A 27,989-nucleotide genomic window follows, 5' to 3' on the forward strand; every position below is an offset into this window, starting at 1 on the left:
TAGATATCAAAATTAATGTCGTGCTTAGTTCGCCAAAACTAATGTACCACGTCGTGCTTCGTTCGCCAAAAACCATTTTACACTTTAATCAAGGGAGATGATAAATCCGCACTCCCCTCTAGGATACTTCGCACTCCTGTCACGTCGATTGACGTGAAAAAAGCGTCAAAGTCTGCCACATTACCCTCCTTTTTGACGCTTTTTGACGTCGATTTACAGTCCATTGGTGCGCATTAGCCTAGAGGGTGCGGATTTATCATCTCCCTTTAATCAATTAAAGGTTAACACCATCATACGCACGACGTGACGTGATGAAAATATCAGATCTTTTTTATTGGCCTTTCGAACTCGCTGGATTAATCTTTAGGCATGTATTTCGCTGAAAACTACTATAATGCCATTTGTGTTTAGAAATACGGGATTTTATATGGCGTAAGCCCGTACGGGGGAGTATTTTTTTTACGAACCACACAATAAGTTCGATGAGCCCCAACGTAGAGAGGTCGGACCTAAAAAATCATTTCCATATGATATCCTAGTCCTCGCATTATATGTAAACCTACATGGATAGGAAGGTTGGGATCATCTTATGGAAATTTTTTTTGCGGCACAACCTAGTTATGTTGTGGCCTATCAAATGGATGGTTTGGATCATCCTATGGTGTGCCCCGTAGTGTACTTTTTGAAAAGTAATTGACTGTGTGGGCTTGCACCATATGAAAACTCCATACATATATATTAGAATCAAATTGACTGGTGATAAATACGCCCCGGCTCTAACCAGCCAAACTTTTAAGAGCCATTTGGATACGCGGATTTTAGAATCCAAGTTTTAGTTTGAAAACAGTGTAAAAGAGGGTTTATGATCAGGCTGCAATATGCTGTCCTCGCAATGTTTCTTGGATTTTAAATAAGAAATCCAGGTTTTAGAAATCGCTTCCCCATCCTTAGATTTCTAAATCCATGTTTCTTGCCTGCTCTCTTGTTGTTGGAATGAAGGGCGAGAAATCAGAAAATGATGGTTGGTCTCCTTTTTTCTCTCATCTCCCATTCATGATTTTCATGAAATCCAAGATTCTAAAATCCGCGTATCCAAACGGCCCCTTAGTATTTTAGTTATCAGGTAAATAAAAGGCTGATTTTATCATTTCTCAATCAAAATTAATAAAGTGTTATGTGTATAGTTAGAAAAACATATGACCACTAAAGAGAGACCCAAGAAAATTACGATTATATGTACACATACATGGATAGAGTCTCTATCTTAGAAAAATAGATAAATAAATGTCTAAAAAATAATGACAAAAAATATAGGTGAAAAAAAAAACAAAAAAAAACCGACATGATTACGTTAATAAAATGCAACTCAATAACTTGTTCATATACAACTTGATGCTGCTCAAATATGTGTGTAATTATGAATAGTCCTAATGTGCCTGTTCTGCTTTCCATCTGATTCTAACAGTAAGAAGGCTGGCTTGACCAACAGACAAAAGGTTAAGGACCATTCAGAATCAGAACTCTAAGGGACCCTTCAACACTCGACTTAGACCGAGGCACCATGAAAGAAGAAGTGAACGAATAAGTAGAGTGATCTCATCATAAATTGAAGGTCCCTCTAGATAAAATTGAACAGGGTTAGTCTAATTATCGGTTTCCATGTGTAAAAAATGTAGGACATCCTGGAAATGGGAAGTGATTTATCACTTCCCTCTGGAAATATTTTGAGCTTCAATTTATGTGCTAAACTCTAACCTGAAATAGACCTGGCAAACGTGTGGGCCGGGCTGAGTTTCACTCGACCCGTACGGGTCCGAGTCATACTGGCCGGGTCAAAATTGACTTGGAATTTTATGGGTCTATTTGGTGGACCCAGACCCCCCGCGGGTCACCCGTTTTTTTTTTTTTTTAAAGAATCCAATGAATGAATATTTTTGGTGTGAAATATAGATGTTCTGGGTATTTTTTAATAGGGAAAATGATTGTACGATAGAGAGTCCCAAGCTTACTATACGCTCGAATGCCCAATCACATGTAGGCCCACTTTGTTAGGATGATCCAAAGCATTCATTTGAAAGGCCCTTACATAGATGGGGTGTGTACCAAAAATTAGCTTTATAGGATCATCCTAACCCTTCCATTTGTGGAGGGCAAAATGGACAAACCACAAATCTGCCTATTTTTGCCCTCCACTTTTTGAGGGGTTAGGATGATTCAATGGAGCTGATTTTTTGTACACACTCTATCTATGATAGGGCCTTGCAAATGAATGCTTTGGATCACCAAAAAAAATGTGGGACCCATGTGATTGGGGAACTCGAGCGTACCATAAGTTTGGTACACTTGAGCGTACAAACCTTTTCCTCTTTTTAATAATGTAGGGGTACTTTTCAAAGTGGCAAACGGGCAGTGCCGACATGGCACGAAAAATTTAGGCCCGGAAGGGCCCACGGGCCGGGCACGGCACATCATGGAAGGGTTCAATGGTCGAGCCGATTTTCTCTTAGGAGAGGCACGACCTGCAGCCCGCCGGGCCGGGCCGTTCAATCACATTTTTCAATAAAATGACTTAAATATATAAAATAAAATAAAAGAGTTGTTGGAGGGGGTATTTTCGAAATTTTATGAAATATACAAGTTTTGGACGAGAATACCCCCAAACTAGTCGTTTAAAACACCTTTTGGAGGGGTATTCTCCGGTTTACAAAAAAAAAACACACATTTTTAAAAGGGGGCATCTAGGCTCGTGGGCCGTGCCATGCCAGCCCGAGGGGCCGCTAAACCAAGCCCGGCACGACCCGTCTCACTGTAGCTAATCGGGCCGTGCCGTGCCATGCCTGGTAGGCTGGCACGGCCCATTTGCCACCTTGAGGTACTTTGGTAAGATACTGATGTTTTCTACTTCACATTTATGATAAGTACGAAACCTTACGTGTTCAGTGGGACCCGCTTTAGACGACCCGGACCCGACCCAGTTTTGAGGTGCCGGGTGGACCCGCTGGTCCGGGTCACTTTTTGCCAGGTCTAACCCGAAAGGATGCGTACTGCACACTGTGCGCACTTTACATAGTAACAGTTCGAACCCTTGAAAACGTAAACCCTAATTCTGAAAACCTTATAAATATTAGGCCATCACCAGAGTAACCCCTAATCATTTTTCTAGGGTTTCTGTTTTTCTTCTTCCTTGCCTTCTTCAATTGCTCAGATGATTCGGTTCTTGAACTAAGGTAGAAGATACAGTACTGCAGTATAAACATGCTTATCTATATGTATATCTAGTTTTCTTTTCTTTTATTTTTTATAAAATTTCTATATGTTTTTCCTGGATTTTTGTGATTTGGGCGATGATGATTTTAGTGAAAGGTCTCGTTCGTCGTAATGGCGATTTCGCCTTGCCGACCATCCTGATATATCACCACCCATATTCTGAGCCCTTATTGATGATACCATTTTCATAGATTTTGATTTCGTTGGAAAAAAATCTAGCATTATTCTCTTCTGGGTTTTGATCACTTTATTTTTTGTTAAAGGCCGATGATTATAACCTTTGAATGACAAGCATATGTCTGAATCTGTTTGTGTGGACAAACTAATCTTCTCAATGAGGCCTTTTGGTAATCAATATCAAATAATCTCTTCATAAAAATTTCGTAAGGTTGTTCTTGTGTCTAAAGAAGGTTAAGATGACAAAAAAATTAAATTTTTGTATCATTTTTTTTTAACTATTGCTTTACTTTTTAGGTGGGGGTTGTTTTATTTGGTCATGTGATGAACAATTGCATAGTTCATATGATAATCTCTGTTTCAGAGATTGTGATTACTTTGCAAGTCTTTCGCTCCTATCTGATGACTAAATAATAACCCTCCCCTCATTAATAGGCCCTGATTCTTCTTCTATGAAGGGTTTTTTTTTTTTTTTTTTTTTGCAGGATGGGCTTTTGATTATATTCCATATCCTTCTTTGCTTGAAATGTGATTTGTGATTTTGATTTGTGATTTACATTTGGATTTCGGAATTATTTGGGTTGTGATAAGATCATCATGATGCTAATTTAGGCTTGGTGTTATTCTCTATATCAAGCATTTTAAAATGTGTGATTTTTATTTTTATTTTTCATTTTTGGTGAAGTGAGGTTTTTTATGAAAACCCAATTGGGAAATCTCCCATGAAAAGAGTTCGGGATTATTAACCTCATGAACTTGGTGTTAGCTGTGAGGGCTGCTCATTGGTTTAGTACTGGAGTTGAGGTTGGAATTTGCCTCTTATATATGATTATGAAGCATAAATTTGTACTTGTGACTTGTTTCCAAATTTCAACCTCACCATCAGTACTAAACCTAGGGGAGAGACTGTTTTTAAAACCCTAGTGTGAGAATGAGAGTGAAGGGTTGAGACATTATGGCAAAGAAAGTGCCAGGTTATTTCTCAGGTTGTCTTCTTGTGTTGGAAATAAGATAAGTTAATGAGAGAAAATAATTGAGGCACATCTCTGGGAAAGAAGATGAAGATGAACAAAGTGTAATGTTGGGAACTTGGGTTATTGGCTTGAGGGGTTTGAGAGAGAATGATGCCTATTGAAGGGGTTTACACGTTTATGGGATTAAGTTATTTTCACTTTTGTAATCTTGTAATCGTTACTCTAATATTGAATGAAGTGATCTTACCCGTTGATGTAGTTCAATGTGCTGTATTTGCCCTGCCCAAAGACATTCCAATTCGGTCTGAAATTTCAACAAAAAATCTATTAAATCTCCAAGAATGCGAAGATGTCCTCTCCAATCAACAGATAACATTGATAGAGTCCCCTTCAACTAGTAAGTTCTGAAGCATACCCTAGCTCACTAACATAATGCCTTGATGAGCAGCCCGCACTTCCGCCTTCATAGCATCTGCTACCCCAATTGGCCCGCCAAAGGCCCAAACTACCGGCTCCAATTCATCATGAAGTATTCCCAAATCCCAGATGGACCGGGGTTATCAAGACTAGAACTGTCAAAACTTAACTTACAAAAACCGGCAGGAGGGTGTTCTTGGCATTACTCCTTTTCCTTTTATTTGATCAAAGGGATTGTTTCTACACAGACGATATTGCTTGTCTTGCACAGTAATGACAGGAGGAGATAAATGGCTCACAGTGATACAAACTATTATGAATTCCTCAGCAGCAGTCGAATGTTGTTGGGCCATATATACATTTTATCGTATTGGCACATTGGATGCTCCACCTCTGTGTTCAATTTGATTGAAAGGTCCGGTCCTCCCACAGTCTCACTTGAACTGCCAATACCTTGGTCTGCTATTCTTTGGATCCATCTCAAGGATCGATCACTTTAATTATCCCGAAGGAAGATAAGAACCCAATTCTTCAAATTTTAAAAATATGAAGGAACCAATTTGTAAAGCTTTAACTTCCAAGGAAGCACCAACATTATACGAGAGAGAGAGAGAGAGAGAGTGAGAGAGAGAGAGAGTGAGAGAGAGAGAGAGAGAGAGAGAGGGGCATTGTGGCCCTCTAATGGACTGTTGGGATCATCCCATGAGAGAGAAAGAGAGAGGAATTGTGGTCCTCTAATTGATGGTTGTGATCATCCCATGAGAGAGAGAGAGGTGATGGTATTTTAAAAATGAGAGTATTTTTGTCCTAAACTCTTGCAAACCAGTCACCATCACTCTAGATTGGTTATTTCCAAATCTCCCCTCTTCACATGTCGCCCTTTCATTTGGTCATTTTCCCTTTTTTTTACTATTTTTCAAATAAGGAGAAACATGTTTGATTGTTTGGTATGTGGAATCAGGTAAATTCCAGAAGTGATTTTGTTTTTATTTATTTTTTTGCTCTAGCAACACCTAAAATGAAACAAAAAAAAAAAAATGTTTGTAAAACATAATCATTTTTGAAATGGTGTAAAAAATCAAATGACCAAGTACACACATGCATCATAAAAATGGCCAAAATACTTTCATAAAAACTGATAATAGAAAACAATCAAAATACCCCTAGCTGAGATAGTTCTGGGCATGGATCACATACATAAATACACCTATCCCGGGGCTAGGATCCAAATGATTTTTTGGGCACAGCCTATTTACAGCTTGGATCATGGTGTGACCAGTACAGTCCTTTTTGAAAAATACTAGACTATACCTCTGTCATTTTCTTTCTATGCTATAAAATTTTGGGAAGTGATTCATTGCGCCCGACACTGTCTCATGTAAAGCGACGGATTTTATCATTTCCCAAAAAATTTACTAGAAAACCCCTCTCCCTCCTCCCCCTCTACTTTGGTTTTCTTTTGTTCACCTCTTACATCCCAACAGCTACAACTCAACTCAACTCAACTCAACTCAACTAAGCCTTTGCCCCATACTAGTTGGGGTCAGCTAATGAATCCTTTAGAAAATTTTCATGACAAAGGTGAAAGGATCTACCCGACTCAAATTGACTATAGTCTAATCCTGGCAAGTGATGCCATCACTTAGCAAGTATAGAAGTGATCGCACGACCATCTTGAAACTTCTTTCGTGCCTATTTTCCAAGTAACAAAGACAGGGCATGCTGAACAGCAAGATTTATGTAGAATGGCAGGAACTAACACAGTTGAAACTTCATAACATTAAACAAGTGATTGCCAAACAGAACAAGGAAAATGACACTAATGTATGAGAAGTAGAGGAGATGCTTTCAAAGAGAGAAAATATTTCGAGTCTTACTGCTGCATTAAATGGATTTTCAGAGAAGACACAATCCAAGAGATGTAAACATCAAATATCCATTTTGGAAATCATATTATAATACACAGAAACACAATAACCCTCCTTGCTTTATTGCTGCCATAACAAATGGGGGTGAAAACTTCAATTGCTGTTTCCATTGCCAAAAAAGCACCCTCCTAACATTCACAGCCCGACGATCTCTGCTGACGTCCACCGCCGACCACATCAATGGTGTCTGGGAGATATCTTCATCACCAATAAGCAACAAAATGTCATTAACTGTTTAATACTAAAGTTTGGGGGAAATGGTGGGTCTATATTGGTTTATTTATATCTGTAAGAGGTTTGAAAATCTGAGACAATTTCAATCTGAACTGGTCAGTAGTTGGGCTGAATCGGTCAAGCAGGGTTGTTTTGGTTTGTTTCAAGGAAGTTTCTAGCAAGTCTTTCTCCAAGTATTTCCCTGAGAATTTTCTCATAATTTTCAGAAAAGAAAAGAAAAGCATTTTTTTTATTTTCTTTGGATGAAAGTTAAGCGGGACACTCTTCAACACTACAAACGATGGGTCATAGTCGAACATGTAGGGTTTAAAGATGGTGACTTCTAGTAAAATTCAGGATAAATTTGTTTCTTTCTATATAACAGAATTTTCTTATCACTTAAGAAAAGAAGACGAAAAGAAGGGACAGAGAGGAACCATTTGTGCAAACAGATGAGGTATCATTTGGGAAAATATATGGAAAACCAAGAGGCATGTTAAAATATGTGAAAACATCTGCTCTTCAAAGTATGAAAGGCTTAGAAAGTACAGACAGAAACTGTAACTTGAACTAAGCAGTCCTGCCACACAAAAAAATTAATACAGAGGCATAAATGTTGGTGATTTCTAGTAGAGCACTTTTCTTGGTTGAAGGGGATTGACTAATCCCAGAAAAGACAAAGTAAAACCCAACTAGAAATAAGAATGGAGATAGAAGAAAATCTCTTTTTCATGTTTACCAGAACCAGAAACTGCGTAGGTTTCTTAGGTCCCTACAGTAGAATTTGAGCTATTACTTGCAACAGAAGAAACGAGAGGAAAATAGCAAGTATTCTAACAGTTTTTTGTAATGAGAATACATGTCACTGTGTTTAGAACTACTTACATTTCTTCTTCAGGCTCATTCTTGAGAGCATTCTTCGCTATACACTGAAAAGCTTCTTCAACATTGAAACCCTCCTTTGCAGAGGTTTCAAAATATGGTATGTTCCCCTTGGAGGCGCACCACGCCCTTGCCTTCTTCTCAGACACCTGAAAACCCATGAGAGAAAACCAAAACAATAAATAGAAGTGGCACAGTTGACACGCACAGGAAATTTTATAAGTCCTAAGTTAATTCTCACTACTACCTGAAACCATGATAATTCCATGTGAGAACAGCCACACAGATTGACTTTTTGGCCATGATTTGTGGACACGGACAAGCGTGTCGCATAACAACACGGACACGGAGTGTCGGACAAGGCAAACTCCCAAAATTTAGAAATGGGGACACGGCTAAAATAGAAAGTACATGTAATCATGATTTGTGGACACCAATTCGTGTGTTGAGTTTCGACACGGATACAATGTATCTGACATGGAAACCCCAAAAAATCTAGAAATAGTAGCAAAATCATAAAAATAGTAGCAAACACATAAAGTTACTGACACTTCTAGCAGTACACTTAAAAGTGTCTAAAGGAGTGTCGACACGGGTGGACACGGGTGTCGTGTCGGACACGACACAACACGTGTGTCAACAATAAATTCGAAGTGTCGGCCAAATCATAGCTTTTTGGCAGATTTTGTCTTATTCATTTAATTCATCTGAGGTGGCTGTTCTCACATGCAAAAGCCAGCCGCAAAATGGCTTTCTGCGAAATTGGCCAGCAAATCTCTAATTCCAATATCTGTGGAAACATGCTAGAATATTTAGTTCTCAGAAATGAAAATTTTGAAGGGAAGAGTTTTGAGTAGTTAGAAAATTAGTTATTTTAGGAAATATGTGTCGAGAAGTAGGACCGGCTTCTCAATTAGAAGTTTTGTGCAGCAGTACCATAACAGGTATTGAATGTAAAAAATATCTTACCACTCGACTGTTGCCACCATCCACATCTATCTTGTTTCCCAACACCACAAATGGAAAGTTCTCAGGGTCTGATGGGCTTGCCTGTACATTAAGTCACCGTGGCAAATGTCAGTCACTTGTTATGTCAACAAGTTCTGGCATCCCAAACGAGGAACACTTACTTGAATTAGAAATTCTTCGCGCCAATTATTGAGGTTATCAAATGACTTCATGACATTAACATCATACACAAGAACACAGCAATCTGCACCTCGGTAGAAAGCCACCCCGAGACTTTGAAACCTTTCCTGCCCAGCTGTATCCCATATCTGGACATATGAAGTACATGCATAAATAATCAGCCTAAACAAAACAAGAGGTAATAACAGGGAAATTTCCTATCTTCCTTGGGGCTATGCTTTTGAATTGATGAAGGCCTCTTTTAAAACCTAGGCATTTGAATAGGATGAGATGATGGTGCTACGATTTTGAATTGATTAGCATACCTCTTAAAATCTATATAAACTGATAAAGTATGCTTTGATTCCATGTTAAACTTAGATCACCAACATTCAATTCGTATGTAAAAAGAAGAAATACGAAAGAATAAAGAAAAAACATAGTAAATGAATTCTTGGTTGCACGCACGGTAGTAAATGAATTCTTGGTTGCACGCACGTGCGCGCGCGCACACATTGCGGGTCAATCAATTGGGGAACCAGGGACTCAACTAACATTAAGAACTTGTCACACAACTAAATTGATGTGGACTGCTTACATCGTATTGGACACATGGCACCCAAAGATGAGTCATATACATGACTAATCCCGCATGATAGCATTCCAGATTCCATGCATGCAAAATTTTCCCCTAGTTTAATTCACCGCATCGTCCTCAAGGTAAGTAAATTTTTCTTTCAGCTTATGATAATTTTACCACATTGCATCCTCCACTTTAGTGCCTTGCCATTTAACTAAGAACTTTCGTGACAGCTCGATTCCCCTTCCTAACCATGCGACATTCCATGATAGCTTCGAGTTCAGGATGAAGTATTTCTTCTTTGGTTCCAAGCCTTTTATTAAGGCAAGAGACATGAAACACCGGGTGTTTTCGGGCTTCAGCAGGAAGGTTGCTTTTATAAGTAAGAGTTCCCCCTGTTTAATTAACCTTATCCTCATGGTTAGTAAAATTTTCATTTAGCTAATAATAATTTTCCCACTATGCATCCTCCACTTCAGTGCCTTGCCATTTAACAGCTCGACTTCCCTTCTTAACCATGAGTCGCTCGACGATGGCTTCGGGGTCAGGGTGAAGTATTTCTTCTTTGGTAACCGATGGAAGTGCAGGCTGGATTGTTATGTTGGTTCCAAGCCTTTTATTGAGGCAAGAGACATGGAACACCAGATGTATTCGGGCTTCAACCGGAAGGTTGTGGTTGTGTTTATACGCAAGAGTTCCCACTCTTTGAATAATCTGAAGTGGCCCAAAAGGCTTACGAGAAACTTGAGGACCTTTCTCATGGAAACTGAATTTTGTGTAAAGGGCTGCAAGCATAAATATACTCATCACCTACTTGGAGCTTTCATTCAGTCCTATGACGATCCATGAACATTTTCATGCATTCTTGGGCAGCTTGTACAAGTGTACTTCCGAGCACATATGATAGAAGGCAAGGGGGTGGCATGGTCTTGAATTTCTCCGAATTTCCCCAAAAGGACCGAAATGTTTCCATTTCCATCCCCACTGAAATGAAATCTCAATGAATTCTTTCCATGTCATTATTTCCGACTGAAATTCCCAAAATTCGACTGAAATTCTCGAAATTCGATCAAAATGGTCGGAACGACAAAAAATAGAAAGATGTTATGGTTTACATCGCATAAAGCTATTTTTCTCAAAACCAAAAAATCCTACCCAAATCGGTTGTAAATCGAAAAAACACTACAAATCAAAGAAACACAAATATTCCTGTTTTTCCATGAAATTTTTTCTAGAAAACCTTGTAGAAGACATTTAGGGGCCATTTGGATACGCGGGTTTTGGAATCCAGGTTTTTAGTTTGAAAACGGTGTAAAAGAGGGTTCATGATCAAGCAGCTGTATGCTGTCCTGACAGCATTTCTTGGATTTTAAGTGAGAAATTCAGGTTTTAAAAATCTCTCCTGCATCTTGAGATTCTAAAATCTGGAAATATGGGAGGATCTGCTACTCTCTTGCTATAAAAAAGAAGGGCGAAAAGTAAAAAACGACGGCTGGTCCGCTTCTTCTCTTGTCTCTTAGCTACAATTTTGAAGAAATCCCGGATTCTAAAATCCGCGTATCCAAACGGCCCCTTAGATTTTTAATCTTTGGCAACATGCTTTGTGGACTCATCCTAGCTGAATCGAAGGTGGGCGCACTTTCAATTTCAATGTGAAGAGTCACGAGAATTTCAAAATTCAAAAACCTAAGCATCGTACAAATGATGAGTCTCTGACTATGCACCAAAATGGGAAATGTGTTTTTGTAAGCCATTTTACTTTGCCTTTCATTTCATTTCATTAATGTAAAGAATGATATTTGGTAGACAACATCATGGAATGGAACTGCACAACAAAGTAACAGTATCTTATGCATGGCATGTCAGATTGGCAAGAGAACAATAATACCAAGTAATTCTATATGGTATTGACATAGAGTTGGGGTCCTTGGATGGGAGACTGGTTATTGTATTTTCTTATACTTCGTTATATTGTACTTCTTTATTGACTTTACTGTTCCAGATATGAGCAACAACGCATGTCACTAGGTGTTCGAAGTGATTAAGCCATTATAGATGATTTTCTTGCTTATGTGATGGTTTCGAAGTATGTATCCGTGCTTATTCTAGAATTTCCCAAAGTTTCATCTTAAAATTTAATTATTTGCATTTGTTTCCATACGTTTTCGTGATTTTACACGATTTCCACCAAATTTTTCACTGAAACCGAAAGGTTTCCATTTCTATGCTGACCGAAACCAAAACCGAAACTCAATACCTTGGAGGGTGGAACTCCATAAACAGCTTCGTAAGGGGGTAGTTTGGCAAAAGTATGGGTATTGGTGTCATACCAGCATTCTTCCAGCGCCGGCCACCTAGACCATTCCTTCGATCTTCCTCCAATAAAACAGCGAAGGTAGTTTCTCTGGGCATTTGTTCACTATTTTGGTTTGCCCATTCATTTGGGGATGATAAGTCAAACTACGGTTTAATCGTGACCCCTACAACTTGAAAAGTTCTTACCAAAAATGCACTAGTGAAGGTGCAATCGTGGTCGCTAACTATGGACTCTAGCATGCCATGTAATTTAAAAATATGATCAAGGAATAAATGAGCGATAATAGCAAGCATTATAGGGTGAGAAGGGGAATGAAACAAGCATACTTTGGAAGTAGTTAAACAAACTTTCTGAAATCCTTTTGCATGTCAGGCCAATAAGTCTGTCTTTACTCATTGCAAAGTATTATGATAGCATGAGGGCCTGTGGTGGGGCTGTTATGCAGTTGCTGCAGCACTTGAAATCGGATGGGAGTTTGAGGTCTCAAACAGATTCGGCCCTTGTACAATACGAGCCCATTGTGGCTAGCATACCCGGCTCTCCCTTAGTAACTCAGTCCATTAACCATTGTAGCTCGGGTTCTCGGCAGTACGCAACCTGAATTTCTTCGATATAGGTAGCAAGAGGCCTGGAGAAGAAGAATAGATAAACCTGTTTCCCTTCTCCTCTCGAAAGTGTGTTTGCATGATGGTCCTTGTAGTCACTTGAATGCTCAACTAAGTCATAGCCGAGTAATTTAGTAATCCAATGTTATTGGGCACGTGTGTCAATAAGTTGTACAAGCAAGAATTTAAAACTTTGATGATGACTTTTAATTTTGAAGGGTTGCCTGCTAAGGTATGACCTCCATTTTCTTATTTCTAGCACAAGAGCTAAATGCTCCTTTTCATAGGTGGAGAGTAGGAGGGTCTTACCTTTGAGAACTTGGCTTAGGAAAGCAAGAGGCCACCCTTCTTGCATCAAGACCACTCCGATTCCATCACCAGAAGCATCACATTTGATGGTGAAATGCCTTGAGAAGTCAGGAGGGTCAGAAATTGAGGTTCGTCCATGGTTGTCTTAAGTTTCTCGAAGGTGTCCTTGCAAGATGAATGACCACTCTAATTCCATTACCAGAACCATTGCATTTGATGGTGAATGCCTTGAGAAGTCAGGAGGGCCAGCAATGGAGGTTCATCCATGATGTCTCAAGTTTCTCGATGGTTAACTTGGTAGCTTCCGTCCATTGAAAGAAGTCCTTTAACATGGCTGTCAAGGGGCGGCAATTTTTCCATAATCATGTATGAATCTGCGATAGTACCTCATGAGAGCAAGAAAACCTCTCAAAGACTTGACGATTTTGGAAACTGGCCAGCTCAACACTGACTGCATCTTAGAGGGTTCGGCGGCTACTCCATTCTTCAATATGAAATGACCAACACACCCGACATCAGGAAAACCGAACATGCATTTGGAGAGCTTGGCAAACACCTGGTGGTCACTTAAGACCTCAAGCACTGCCCTTAAGTGATCCAGAAGGTCATATAATTTTTTTTACAGCAAATAAGAATGTCATTAACGATACACAACGACAAACTTAAGAAGATGCGTTCTGAAAATGTTGTCATTCATCAATCCTTGAAAAGTTGACGGCACCATGAGGCCGAATGGCATTATGAGGAATTCATAATGCCCTCTGTGTGTTTTGAAACACAGTCTTGTGTATGTCTTCGGTGTGAACTCGGATTTGATGATATCCTGAAGAGAGGTCTGGCTTTGAAAATAGGATAGCACCATAGAGTTCATGAAGCAACTCATCTACCGAGGGAATTGGGAGCATTCCTTTACCGTTTCTTGGTTGAAGGCTCAACAGTGTACGCATAAGCACAAACTTCCATCTGATTTTCGAACCAGAAAGGCAAGGGAAAAAGAAGGGGTTTTGGCTTGGACGAATGATCCATGCTTGAAGCATCTCCTTCACAATTCTCTTAATCTCTCCTTTTTGGTAGTCGGGATATCGGTATGGCCTAACACAAAAAGATAGTACTCCTTCCTTGAGAATTAATCAGTGATCTTGTACTCGTGGCGGTGGAAGTCTATTGGGCTCCTTGAAAACGTAGCTGGATTCTCCCAATATTTGCTTGATGAGTGGGCCCACTTCAGGCGGCGCTTGGACACTTGTTAGGCTGAAGAGTTGTGGAATTATATCTTTCCTCTCAAGTTTACGAGTTGTCTGGAGTTGGTTCTCATCTACAACACTCATTTGTGATGAGGACGGACCCCCCCCCCCCCCCCCCCCCCCCCCCCCCCACAGCTGAATGGGTTTGCTGTGCAAAGAGAACCACATAGACAGGTTGGAGAAGTTCCACACGACGGGACCCAAATCTCGCAACCAATGTCCTCCTGAGACAACGTCACATCCTACGGGAGGTAGAAGATTGAAGTTGGCCTGAATTGGCTATCTAGTAGATAAACAACAGCATCATCACATCTACCTTCACTGTTAAGCCACTCCCCATTAGCTACCACTACTTCAAATCAACTGCCTGATCGAGTAGGTAGTCTTGCCTTAACGAGCAGCAGTTGGGTCGAGGAATTTGCGGGTGCTTTCTGATCCCACAAGTACCACCACTGGTTGATTTCTTAGCTAGGCGCCTAGGCCTAGTATGAGAGAGAGGAGGGGCAAAAGAGAGTGGAAGGGCAATGGGATGAAGCGAAATCTCAGGTGTCTCTTTAGGCTGTACTCCTTTAGCTTCGTCAACATGATCAGAGCCAACAAACAAGTGACCAACTACATGAGCTGTTGGAAAAGTATGGTAGGTCTCTCTGGAGTCTAAGTAGCTCTGGAACTAGCGGGACAAATGTTGTCAACTCGGGATTGTTTGTGCCAATTCACCATCTTTTTTTCTTGGATTCGGACCAACCTGAATGAAGCATATAGGGAGCCAATCCTCCAACAAATGAAAAATAATAATTCTTCTGGATATCCCTTATCATTAATATCCATCTTCTTTAAAAACAACTCTCTCTTAACCACCCTTCAACATAACTCGTTCTACACAATCACATTAATGCTAAACTGACTCCACAACCTCACACCTCACTCACTTAACCACCCTCTTAACAAATTTTACACTATCCCAAGATAGCTGAACTGACTCTCAGGAGTCCACAACCTCTCAACAGCCTAAAGTCCTATTCAAATCAAGCATGCCAATTCAGTAAAATTAACAAAAACAAAATCAAGGAATTCATCACAACATACATATACAAACAGAAAATAAGTGAGGCTCAGATCAAACAATCATGTTTTGAGCCCATAATTCACATATGCTATTACCAACTAAGGAATTCATCGTAACAATAAATAATAATATAATAATTGTATTATAAATCATGACTTTGTTGAGTATAAAGGCCTTATTGAATTGAGTTGAGCTGAGTATAAATCATGACTTAAACCTATTCAGGTAGCCCACAAATCAGTGCACGAAAAAGTGCTTGAGATTTCCGTTATACAGTTGAAAATATTGGCAATCAAGTACCATTCAAAAAAATATTGGTAATCAAGTTATGAGCCTGATAAAAATATTGGTAACCAAGTTTTAAGCCCGCAGTTATTGTGCCTTAATTTATTACAAAAGGCAATATGGTAATTCACAATACCAAAAAACCCCAAATAATGTCTCGAGACAAAATTTGACATATCATCTAACACAATGAACTTGAATTTGCCATAAAACACACAGCCACATCATGAAATCATGCTTTGGGCAATAACTCACCTGCAATGTAAACAGCCTATCTTCAAACTGGACTTCTTTCGTCAAGAAATCCGCTCCAATGGTTGCTTTATACTGATTACTAAACTTCCGGTTCACATATCTAAATGCAGGAGTCAAGACAAATCACTCCCATAACCACGATATGACATGAGGCCCTGTTTGGATTGCAAGAAAAGCATCTCTTGCGAAAAAAAATATTCTTATAATTTTTTTTATTTCCACAATTTAGAGGGAAATGATATGATTATGGCTAAATTAGAGGGTTATTATCACAAATTGAAGGTCTCTCTAAATTGAAGGTCTTGCCTTAACGGTATGACATAAATACGTAAAGTAATTCGCAGAAATACCAAGAAAAAAAGATATATCTAGGGTTTTAGGATACTGATTCATCAGAGATGTCTTTCCAACCCTACACACCATGCAACGACGATATGAATTAGAATCCGATGGTCAAAATCGAAGCAAATTAGAAACACAACTAACAAAGCCTTAACATCAGAGAAAAATCCACAAGAAGCTATGAAAGAGAGAGAAAAAACCCTATATTTTCAAGGATTTCGGATCAGAATAGAAAATTCTTAAATTGGGTAAAAAAAAACAGAGAGGTACTAGAATTTACCCGCTGTCACCGAGGATTATAACCTTGAGAAGCATTCGCCTCCGGGAAGCCATGGATTTCGAAGCCCTAAATCCCTCCAATTTAGGGTTCTTGAGGTTCTTGTTCTAGAAGAAAAACAGATCTTAGGGATTCTGAAATTAGAGAGAGAGAGAGAGAGAGAGATTAGATTTTTTTAGGGGAGAGAAAATAACCGACGGACCAAAATACATAAAATCGTCGTAAGAGACGGAGAAGACAATTTTAGGTCGTAATGACCACATTACCACCCGTTTTTACACGAAATTCGTTTGTTTTCCCGAGATTATATATGGTGAAAGCCCTTATAGTCCCGTATTTTTTTCAGAAAGTACCGTACGGACCACATTATAGGATGATCCAAACCGTCCATGTGATGAAACACAACGTAAATAAGTTGTGACCCAAAAATCATTTCCATGGAATGATCTTAGCCCTCCGATCCATAGCGTTTCGATAATATGCAGTTCCTCTAAGATCGGAGGGTTGGGATCATCCTACAAAAATGACTTTTTGAACGCAGCCTATTTGCATTGTGGCCCATCACATTAACAGTTTGGATCATCCTATAGTGTGCTCCGTACATTACTTTATGAAAAATAAGGGACTACAAAGGCTTACATCATATAAAAACTCTGTTTTCCTAGTCTTAAGGCTCTCCGAACACCAACGCCGTGTTTGGGAGCGGTAAGGTAAGATGCTTTGGGCCTTGTATGTGGGAAATTTGGTCAAACGGTACCTCAAAATATCTAAAATAGTGAGATAGAACCCTTGAATTTCAAACTTGTCAGAGGATTCGATTTTGCTTTTCCTGACAAGGTTTTTGACCGAAATACCCTTCCACTCTCAAAATACACGTTAAGCCATAAAAATGGGATAAAAAGTGTTCCCTTCTTTTTCTACCAACCCTTCTTTTTCCCCAATCCCAATTAACACCTGGAACAAAAAAAAAAAGAAAAAAGTGAGTTTTATTTTTGTCCTATTAGGATTTGTGCTTGTAACCTCTAATATCTCATTTAATGTGCTTGATAACTCTGTATTTTTCATGATGGTGTATAAGGGTGTCTTAAGGGGGTTTATAAGGGCACATAAGTGTTATTAATGTTTGATGGCCCTACCATTGAGTTGAACCCTTGCTATGTATTTAATAACTGCCGTGATTAGGATCGTCTGAGGGTTTATAAGGGTTGATAAATGTTATTAATGTTTGATGGCCCTACCATTGAGTTGAACCCTTGCTAGGTATATTCATAACTGCTGTGATTAGGGTTGTCCAAGGGATTATCCAAAAAATAATCCCTTATTTTTTGGCTTTGATAATCCCATAGAAAACCTCCACTTAGGTGCTGGAAACCACCTTTTAGTCCATAACCCTATTTTATTCCAATCTGTCCAATTGAAAACACCATAGATAAGCTCCATTAAGCCACAACTTTATAGCCAATTTTAAAGTCTTAAAGTTTATGTTAGGGAGTTTAGAACCCCTGTGTAAAATTATAGAAAAATGCCTGCATCAACGGTTTCTCTTCTTTTACACTATGATGGACATTTGAAGGATGAGGTTTTTTGGGACTATGTTGGGGGGGAGGAAGACATTGTTATCGGTTTCCCGCCGAATTAATTTTGATGAATTTCAAAGTGCAATCCAAAGAAGAATTTGTATAACAGAAAATAATGTTTTACTATCGAACAAATGTCGATATGTTGTTGATCCATGCATAATTACTTTAATCGACGTTGATGATGATAATGATGTCCTTCAAACAATGTTGATGATGTTTGACATAAACATGTTCAATTATGTGATGATATACATAACGAAAATCATAAGTGAGAACGGTATTAATTCATTGAATTCCTCAATGCTTCCCCCAAATAATGTTTGTATTAGTATAACCTCTATTAATCATAAAATTCCATCTACTTCGGTTCCGCTCCAAGAACGTGCATGTGAACGGAAAAATGTCAAACTTCGCCCGTGTTTTAGAGTGGACTTGCAAAAAGACTACGGAAGTGAATTTGTAAGTGAAGAGATCCTTGATACTAGTATAGGAGGTGGTCCAGGAGAACGCAGCATAAGGTACTTTTGTTTATTCGTAATCTTTCAAGACTTTCGTAGTTCAAATTATGAATTAATCATATGGATTGAGGCTGATTGTATATTTTCGAACTATACAGGTCTCGATCTAACTTAAATGAAACATTAGCAAGTAGTTTGCATGCTAACCATGTTACCGGAGGTATATATGAGTTACAAAATATTAGAGATCAACGCAGCATAAGGTATTTTTGTTCTTTGGTAATTTTTCAAGACTTTCATAGTTCAAATTATGAATTAATCATATGGATTGAGGCTAATTATATATTTACGAACTATACATGTTTCGATTTGACTTAAATGAAATATTGACAAGTGGTTTGCATGCTAACCATATTACCGGAGGTAGAGATGAGTTACAAAATGTTGAAGATCATGAAGTAGACGTCAATAATGTTTTTGAAAATGATTTCTGTGTAAGGGGTTTAGATTATGAAGAAGAAAGAAATGATGATGATGATTATGAGGAGGAGGAAGAAGTGGATGACGAGGATGATCATCATGAAAACATCATTGTTAGTCCAACCGCTCAGCCTATAAACGGAGGCTACAACGGAGGCTTTCCTATCAGAGGGGGTACTCATATCAGAGGTAGTACTCAATTGGTTATGAGTGACGATAGTGGGCCAATGGAAGTATATGGCATGTTTGTTAGAGCCCAATAGATAAAATCTGATACATTAAAATTTGACCAGTTAACAGTTGGGGCAATGTTTTATGACATGAGACACTTCAAGAAGGTTGTTCGAGAATATGCTATTCAATAGAGATTCATCTTTAAGAAGGCAAAGTCATAACGTAAAAATTACTCTGTTCGATGCAAGGAAGATGGTTGCAAATGGCGTATAACGTGTGTGAATCATATGACTTTTGTGGTAGTGAAGTCGTTTGTTGCGGACCATACGTGTACAGCTAAAATAAGGAGCAATGATCACCCTCTCGTTACAGCAGCTTGAGTAGCTGAGACATGTTTACGTTTATTCGCTCGCCCAGAGGACGTCCGTTCGTAAAGTCCCTTGAAACTACAGATTCCGTCGATTTGATAACTCGGACGTGTAGTTGTCGTGCCTTCCAAACATATGGACTTCCGTGCGGACATGCAATCGTAGCCTTTAACATCACATAATTCGATCTGTACGATTACTGCAACGAATGTTTTGATGCAAAGAGGTATCGAGATACATGTGCTGAGGTTGTACACGCAACACTAGATCAGACACAATGGCATGAGTGCACCCGATGACGACAACTTTGTTACAATAGAAGAAGTTACAAAGAACCTCCCGTCGTCGGACCGAACCTCGACGAAACTGCTATTGGACCTTCTGTACCAATACTCACGTGGTCGGGCGTACCTTGTCAAGCTCCCTTCTTTACATAAGGGTGTGGGTTTTTTTGAGAAGAAGTTGTATATGATTTTTTTATGTACTCGTATAATCTTATGATTTTTTTTGTTATTTTGTAAACAGTGGATGTATTCAGATACACTTATAAATTTTTTGGAGTAGAAGTCACCCTATTTTTTAAACGGTAACGGATTGATTGTTGAGTTATTACAGTGGGTCCCACAGTTTGGCATAGGTCGGCCTGATATGGTCAAGTAATAATAGTGGTCCCCTCCATCTCTGGTAATTTCTAAATTTTCATATGAAATACTCCCATTTCATCTCTTGGTCACCCCATTTTCATATGCGATACTCCAATTTTCCTTGACCTGGTAACCCCTTCCAGGCCCAACAGACATGAACCGAAAATTTTTCAAGTATGATAACCCCATATCATATCTTGGTCACCCCATTTTCATATGTGATACCCCTATTTTCCTTGACCTGGTAACCCCTTCCAGGCCCAACAGATAAGAACCGAAATTTTTCTAGGTGTGATACTCCCATTTCATCTCTTGGTCACCCCATTTTCATATGTGATACTCCCATTTCCCTTGACCTGGTAACCCCTTCCAGGCCCAACAGACATGAACCGAAAATTTTTCAGGTGTGATAACCCCATTTCATCTCTTGGTTACCCCATTTTCATATGTGATACCCCCATTTTCCTTGACCTGATAACCCCTTTCAGGCCCAACAGATATGAACCGAAAATTTTCCAGGTGTGATAACCCCATTTCATCTCTTGGTCACCCCATTTTCATATGTAATACCCCCATTTTCCTTGACCTGGTAACCCGTTTCAGGCCCAACAAATAAGAACCAAATTTTTTCTAGGTGTGATAACCCCATTTCATCTCTTGGTCACCCATTTTCATATGTGATACCCCCATTTCCCTTGAGTTGGTAACCTCTTCCAGGCCCAACATACATGAACCGAAAATTTTCCAGATGTGATAACCCCATTTCATCTCTTGGTCACCCCATTTTCATATGTGATACCCCATTTTTGTTGACATGGTACCCCTTCCAGGCCCAAGTGACATGAACCGAAAATCTTACAGGTTTGATAACCCCATTTCATCTCTTGGTCACCCCATTTTCATATGTGATACCCTCATTTTCCTTGACCTGGTAACCCCTTCCAGGTAAAAGAGGGTTGTAAGCTTGTAATATATTTAAAATAAACAAAACCGCCTGAGGGATATTTAGGTAAAAAAACATGTCAGAAAAAGTAAAATGGGCCCGTTTCACAATTTTGAAATGTGGGGGTACCGTTTCACTATTTTCGCTATTTTTTGGACCTTTTGACCAAATTTTCCTTTTATGTGAGATTGTAGGGTTAGAATCATCTATAATGAATTTTGGGCATAACCTATTTACATTGTGGCCCATCAAATGGGCGGTTTGGATCATCCTATAGTGTTGGCTGTACGGGTGAATTCATCATAGAATGGGGTGAATTTATCACTCCATGCTACACCCATTTGGATGATCTAAGCCATTTAAGGAGCGGGCCCAGTGCACCTTTTTTGACAAATGCTTTAGATCACCCAAATTGAGTGGGTTTACTGTACTTTGTAGCATTAATTAATGTGGGTGGTATATTCGCCCCCCTTTCTTCCTTGGGCCACTCTCCACTTTCTCATCGGCAAAAAGTATTATTAAACAGTTAAAATACATTCTATAAATGAATTAAAAAAAAAGATAAAAGTAAAAGAAAAGGAAATGAATAGAATGTGTTGAACAACAATTAGCCGTAAATAACATAAATGAATGGAAAAAAGAAAAAGAAAACTTACAAATAGGGGTAAAAAATATAGAAATGATATGAGAACAAGAATAAATAGATGTAAGAAAAATGAAATGGGAAACCATGGCACATAAAAGTTATAAATAGCTGTAAATAAATAAAAAAATTATATGAGAACACCAATATATAAATGTGAGTAAACTGAAATGAGTAACCAAGGAAGTAACAGTATAAAACTGACATAGATTGGAAAAAAAAATGTAAATTATCCTTCAAATAGTTGTAAATTAGCAAAAAAAAAATTAAGAAAAATGTAAGAAAAAACCTATAAATAATTGTATAAAAGAGATAAAATTAATAAAAAGATGATACGATACAAATAGTTGTAAAAAGGAGAAAGAGATAGGAAACTGTGAATAAAAGCATTGAAATGACGATAACATAACATGATCCAATTGGGAAAATAGCACAGATCAAACCATTAACTTTCAGATTTGGAAAAAAAAACAAAATTCTAACTCATATTTTAAAAAGAGGAAATGGTCTGTGTTTATGGCTGCACAAACCATAGTGGGGGTTACATTTTTGGGGGATCCAAAGCATTCATTTGGAAAGCCCTTCCATTGATAGGGTGTGTACCGAAAATCAGCCATTTAGGATCATTCTAACCCAATCAAAGTCGGAGGGAAAAATGGACAGACATTGTTTCTGCCCATTTTTTCCCTCTACAAATGGCAGGAAAATGGTAAGTTCCTAGAAAAAAAAAATAAGTCCGTCTATCCAAGGCCATACCTGGATAGACGGATTCTATTTTCTCAATAAAAAATAAGTCCCAAAAAAAAAAATTCATAAGGAAAAAAAATTCCGCAAGAAGTATTTTTCTAGCAAAACAAACAGTGCCTAATTAGACCGTGATCTTGGCGTGAATGAAGCTGTGCTCGAATCTGAGCCGTTAATAGCGACTGTTGCTAAAATGCGCCATCGTATCTTCTGGTATAAATAGGCAACCTCAACCCTAGAACCTGGAAAAATCCAGACGCGACGGAGCAGGGTATTCTACAGCCGCGAAAATGGTAAGCCTCTAAACCCTAAAATTCACTAGTTTCTTCTCATTCTCGTTCTGATCGAAGCTGTTAAAACCCTAGAGTTTGAGAAAATGGTAAGCCTCTAAACCCTAAAAAAAAATCCCTTGTTTCTTGTTATTCTAATTCGGATCGAAGCTGTTGAAACCCTAGATTTTGTTGAATCGAACAGGGAAAAGGAACAGGAAGCTTCGGTAAGAGAAGGAACAAAACCCACACCCTCTGTGTGAGGTGTGGACGCCGAAGCTTCCATTTGCAGAAGAGCAGGTGTTCGGCTTGCGCTTATCCCGCTGCCAGGATCCGAAAATGTAAATCTCTTTCATTTTAATCTTGTTTTCGCCCTTTTGTTTTATCTCTATTTTATTGATTCTCGAGGTTTTGTTTGAAATGGGTTATAGATAACTGGAGCGTGAAGGCGATTAGGAGGAAGACGACTGGAACTGGTAGGATGAGGTACCTGCGTCACGTCCCTCGCAGATTCAAGAGCAATTTCAGAGAAGGTAAATCTCTATTTCTCTTCGTTTCTAGAAATATCTTTTGGTAGTTCTTGTACAACGCCTTGAATCTCGCCTCTTAGATCTCATCTTTTAGGGAAAAAGTTTGGAGAGGAAACATATTTTTAAAATTTGCTACGTTTTTGACACACGGACCCTATTCAGATTTTATTTACAGTAATCTTCAATTTAGGATGATATTTTCATAAATCAACCAAAATTATATCATTTCCCTCTAAACTGTGGAAACAAAATTTTCCATCAAAAATGTTTTTCTTGCAATCCAAACAAGTACCTTGGGAATTTGTTTTGTTCCGAACCCAAATCTGTTCGCAACTTAGGGAACGTGATTGATCTTCTTCGAGGGAAGGGCCAGGGTCAGTACTCCTTTGTGTGCACAAACACAATTTTCAAGATAAATCTCTTCATTGATTTGAAAAAAGGCTACTCACATGTTATTCATACCAAATGGACAACCACCTCTTTCTCTAAAACTCCACCCTAGCCAATCTAGATAACCCTTACCTCTATGTCTCTTATCCATACCAACCAACTAGAGAGAAAATTCCACAAGCTATAAAAAATATAAACTGATTTATTCTACCCTGGGACCCATCTAGGCACATAACAGTTTGTCGATTGTTTTATATTTTTTTCCTTCTCTTTCATTTGTTGTTTAACGAGCAACACAATTTGCTTATGTTGTTTTCATTTCTTTTTTAGGCACTCAAGCAGCTCCAAGGAAGAAGGGCGCGGCTTCTACTTCATTTTAAATGATTTAGAGAGTAATTCAGTACTATGTTTTAGTTTACTTTTCTTGAAATTTAGAGACCAATTTTGAGTTATGTTAGATGACTGTTTCCATTAGACCCAGATGTTATCTGTTTTTGGAGGATCAATTTGGATTACTTGCAACTTTAATGGTCTGTTTCTTTATTGCCTGGATATCTTTGTTCTTTTGAAAGTATTACTATTCTCTCTGCATCTTGTTGGCCATTTGAGGATGAGATGCAGTCAAACCGCCCCATATTTTATTCGTAAACTGCCTTCTGTTTAGCCAATTTAGCTGAACATAGTTGAATGGGGCATTGGTTGCGGTGCCTGTTGGGTGGTATTGATACTCCATATTTTTTTTTATTTTTTTAAAATTTTTTTGTTGGATGTGTGCCATACACATGTTTCCAAAGCTACTAAGAGAAACCTCAATTTATGTTTTAACTTTGTTGGGTGTTATTTATATGGCAGCTATTACAAGAAGTTTCAATTTTTGTTTTTTCTCTTTATTGGGTGTTATTTATATGCCAACTATATACCATTAATCCATTTTAGTTCTTGAGATTCATCTTTCTTATCTTACGCATCTTCGATCTAATGCTTATATAGTGAATACTTCTTTCAAGATTGTGATATCTTTGTATGGGTGTGTCGCCCTGTTGGCTTTGCAGAGTTGTCTCTGATTACTTGTATCCATGTGGGATATCCGCAGACTAGTTCATGTCTGAGTTAAATTCTTGGTAACTGTAGTATGGTCACAGCTACTGAACATGACAATTTGAATCCTGAACAGTAATTTTGAATTACAATTCAGTACTTTCAGTGCTTGGGGGATGTTGCTCTGTGATCTGTGGCTTCTCAGAAGGCTGCTAAGTTGAAGGTGAGAGGTAATTGATGAAATGATGAGATTGTAGTAGCTAGTGGCAGTCCAGGCATTGTTTTGAAACTCGTACGATTGTGATATAGTGAATACTTCTATATAGTGAATACTTCTTTCAAGATTGTGATATCTTTGTATGGGTGTGTCGCCCTGTTGGCTTTGCAGAGTTGTCTCTGATTACTTGTATCCATGTGGGATATCCGCAGACTAGTTCATGTCTGAGTTAAATTCTTGGTAACTGTAGTATGGTCACAGCTACTGAACATGACAATTTGAATCCTGAACAGTAATTTTGAATTACAATTCAGTACTTTCAGTGCTTGGGGGATGTTGCTCTGTGATCTGTGGCTTCTCAGAAGGCTGCTAAGTTGAAGGTGAGAGGTAATTGATGAAATGATGAGATTGTAGTAGCTAGTGGCAGTCCAGGCATTGTTTTGAAACTCGTACGATTTACGATTCGATTAACGATTCTGAGGCAAAACGATTTGAATCCCATGATCGAATCTTAATTTGTATTAATCTTACGATTTTTTATTGAATCTTATGATTCGATTGTAAATTGTCCGATTCATACAATTCATGCGATTTATCCACATTAAGTTTTGTATAAAAGAAAATATGACTTCTTTCCAAAGACCTCATTTTCTTTCTATATTACAAGAAGCCTTTAAAATCCCTCTTATCAGAAGGAAGAAGACAGAGGAGTAGGAATTAGAACGAGTCGAACCAGTCAAGCACAAAGCATTTGCTTGAGGGCATTACTCACACCGAGGTGGGAGACTACCACAATGAGGACAACATCGACTTCTGTCTTTTATGATTGATATTTGTCGTTTGATGTTTGAGACTTTGAGAATTGATATGATCTTGTGTCTTTTTTTAAAGATTATTATCCAAGAGGCATGGGTTTGGATGAGAATTAGATGATTAGTATGTGTCAAGTTTGTCAGCAAACAATTCATATTACGATATTGAATGCTAATCATGGTACTTTGTATTTGAATTAATGAATTTGGATGAAAAATGAATAATTGGCTATTTTTATTCTTTACTTTGCTTATAATTTTTTATTATATATATTTTTATATTTTTGAATGAATCTTACGATTTACGATACGATTTACGAGTTGATTCCGATTTTCAAGACATTGAGTCCAGGCTTTTGGACTCCCAAATCTGAGATAAGATATGATCTTTTTGTTATGTCATGTTATCTATGTCCTATGTACGTATTAGTAGATATGACAATGGAATAGCCATATATGGACACACGATGATGGGGTTTATCAATTTCAAATTATTGTCTATCTGGTGACTTGGTTTGTTAGGGTGATGGAAATTTGGTTAGGCTTGATGGTGATAGGATTTTCTTATATTATTACCTGGGTTTGCACCTCCTAGGTCAGGATACAAGCACCTTTATGTGGACTTGTATCTAATAGATTATATCTCTTTCCATCTATTGACTTTCCGATGAAGGAAAGGATGCTATCCTGCATGACGGGGTTTTGAGGAAGATGCGGCTTTGTGCACTCTGAATGGAGAATACATTGGGCCTTCGATGTATTGTAGCTTATGGTTATGATTAATTGCATGCCCAGGATTCTGTTGCATTACTCCATAATTCTTTATCTAAGAGTTTACTTGTGACTTTAGTTGTCAAGGATTATCACCTCATAGCATTTGGGCTTAACTTTGTTTGTGTTCATGAGGCTCGCTTGCTGATTTGAGAAGCTTGGAGGTTGGTATAATAATGGGATTTTTTTGGCCCAGATCCATTCATTGTATTAAGACCTCCGGGTTACAAACGTTGAGAGAAATTTCTATTTTTACCACAAAGCTAAAAAATATGAATATTTTCCAGATTGTGAATACGATGGTCGTTTCATGCTTGATGATAGTGATTTAACTAGTGGGCACATTTATTGGATGTAGTTCTATATTGCCAGTTTTATCTTAGTCAAAAAGTGACGGGCTTTGTTCTGTTGCGCAAGGGTGTCTCGGAGAGTAGTAGAATAAGAAGTCAACGGGGAGACCAACGTTGATTTGTCTAGAAGAATAGTGGAATGGTGGTAAGTAGTGTTTGGTTACACGGTAGTTCTCCTGGAGAGTAGTCGAAAAAGTAGGAGTGTCCCTACCAAAATAGAGAGAGATCTTTTCCACCATTCTTCTACAAAAAATTTAACTTTTTGGTGAAATTTGGTTGGAAGATGAGTAGAAGGGACATTAGTGCCACATGGGCGCCAAGTGTGCAAAAAAGGCAATAATGATGTCTAGGACCATCGGCGAGTCAAATGGACCTTGAATGCAATATTGGCAACCAAACGTGGAATAACATTTGATATTCCACAAATCTCTTATATTTCTTCTAAGGTTTTGGCAACTAGACAGGGCATTTGAGTTGTTAACGATTGACTAACTTTTGGTGGTTTTATTATGTCAGACTGGATGATGCTGAAACCTATGTCTGTTAGTACGGCTTTAGGTTACTTTAGGTGACTCAATTATGTCAGCTGTCTTATGCTGAAATCTAGTTTTGTTAGTCAAGCTTGTATATGCAAGTCTTCTGTCAAGAACATACAGTTCTGCATTAAGCAGTTGATGCATTTATCAAAGGAACCTGACATTATCATGTTTGAAATGGATTCTAGAGGATTCTGTGTGCCCTTGTCTTGGGATTATGTAACAAAATCTGTAGAAGCGGGGTCTCCTTCTTAAGAGACATTGGTTTGTTTCGTGGGCAGCTCAGGATGTTGTATCAAAGAAAACTCTGCATGTTCTTTTTTTTTACTTGATTTGCATGATCTTATTTTACCTTGATTTTTGAATCTAGAGTTTTATTCATTTATTATTTGGTTTAGAGAAAAAATTTGCTGTTTGTTCTTGAAATATGATGGTTCAAGTGATTCAATTGTGGGTATTTCCCAATTTATGCTTATAGTAGATGCCTATAATATTAGGAAGATTATACACTTCGTTTCTTGGTTTACTTCTCTCTTAATGCATCTTTATGTGTTGTACTCCTTAATGTGCAATGTGATCCTACGTCGATGACATGTTCAATTGGCGTTGCATTTATTTAGTTTCTTTTTATGTGTTAGTACTGTTTATTTTAGGATATTACTACTTTTGGCACTGATGTGCGGGGGTGTACACATCACCTAGGGCCACATCATTCCATTATGCCCTTTTGCAATACTTGACCATGATACCTTTGGGGAGTATTCTTTCTTCTATTC

The 27,989-nt window shown here is 38.3% G+C and overlaps 2 protein-coding genes and 2 non-coding genes across 5 annotated transcripts; 3 read left to right on the forward strand and 1 right to left on the reverse strand.

Moving 5' to 3' along the window:
• The first annotated feature begins 3,339 nt into the window (after positions 1 to 3,339).
• Positions 3,340 to 3,434, forward strand: LOC143847629 (small nucleolar RNA Z43). Its single transcript, XR_013235156.1, has one exon. It is a non-coding gene; the product is annotated as a small nucleolar RNA Z43 (small nucleolar RNA).
• A 322-nt stretch (positions 3,435 to 3,756) lies between these two features.
• On the forward strand, positions 3,757 to 3,855 carry LOC143847627 (small nucleolar RNA snR60/Z15/Z230/Z193/J17). The gene has a single exon (XR_013235154.1). It is a non-coding gene; the product is annotated as a small nucleolar RNA snR60/Z15/Z230/Z193/J17 (small nucleolar RNA).
• Positions 3,856 to 6,688: 2,833 nt separating this feature from the next.
• LOC143846420 (ras-related protein Rab7) lies at positions 6,689 to 16,480 on the reverse strand. The gene is made up of 7 exons (XM_077354854.1): positions 16,270 to 16,480; positions 16,033 to 16,059; positions 15,648 to 15,747; positions 8,989 to 9,135; positions 8,828 to 8,908; positions 7,862 to 8,007; positions 6,689 to 6,961 (listed from the first exon to the last, which is right to left on the reverse strand). Exons 1-7 carry the CDS (start codon positions 16,320 to 16,322, stop codon positions 6,892 to 6,894), a joined length of 624 nt encoding a protein of 207 aa, XP_077210969.1. The 5' UTR covers positions 16,323 to 16,480; the 3' UTR covers positions 6,689 to 6,891.
• Positions 16,481 to 22,439: 5,959 nt separating this feature from the next.
• LOC143846421 (large ribosomal subunit protein eL37z) lies at positions 22,440 to 24,041 on the forward strand. 2 transcript variants are annotated; one of them, XM_077354855.1, is made up of 4 exons: positions 22,440 to 22,593; positions 22,775 to 22,910; positions 23,001 to 23,102; positions 23,820 to 24,041. In XM_077354855.1, the coding sequence occupies exons 1-4, from the start codon at positions 22,591 to 22,593 to the stop codon at positions 23,867 to 23,869; spliced, it is 291 nt and encodes a 96-aa protein (XP_077210970.1). In that variant the 5' UTR covers positions 22,440 to 22,590; the 3' UTR covers positions 23,870 to 24,041. The 2 variants fall into 2 exon arrangements, with proteins under 2 accessions (XP_077210970.1, XP_077210971.1); XM_077354856.1 differs by having other exon boundaries at positions 22,556 to 22,679.
• The last annotated feature ends 3,948 nt before the right edge of the window (positions 24,042 to 27,989 follow it).

The sequence above is a fragment of the Tasmannia lanceolata genome, unplaced genomic scaffold, assembly GCF_043159265.1.
Source record: "Tasmannia lanceolata isolate RefF3 unplaced genomic scaffold, GAP_Taslan_0.1 ptg000015l, whole genome shotgun sequence".
Classification (NCBI taxonomy): Eukaryota; Viridiplantae; Streptophyta; class Magnoliopsida; order Canellales; family Winteraceae; genus Tasmannia; species Tasmannia lanceolata.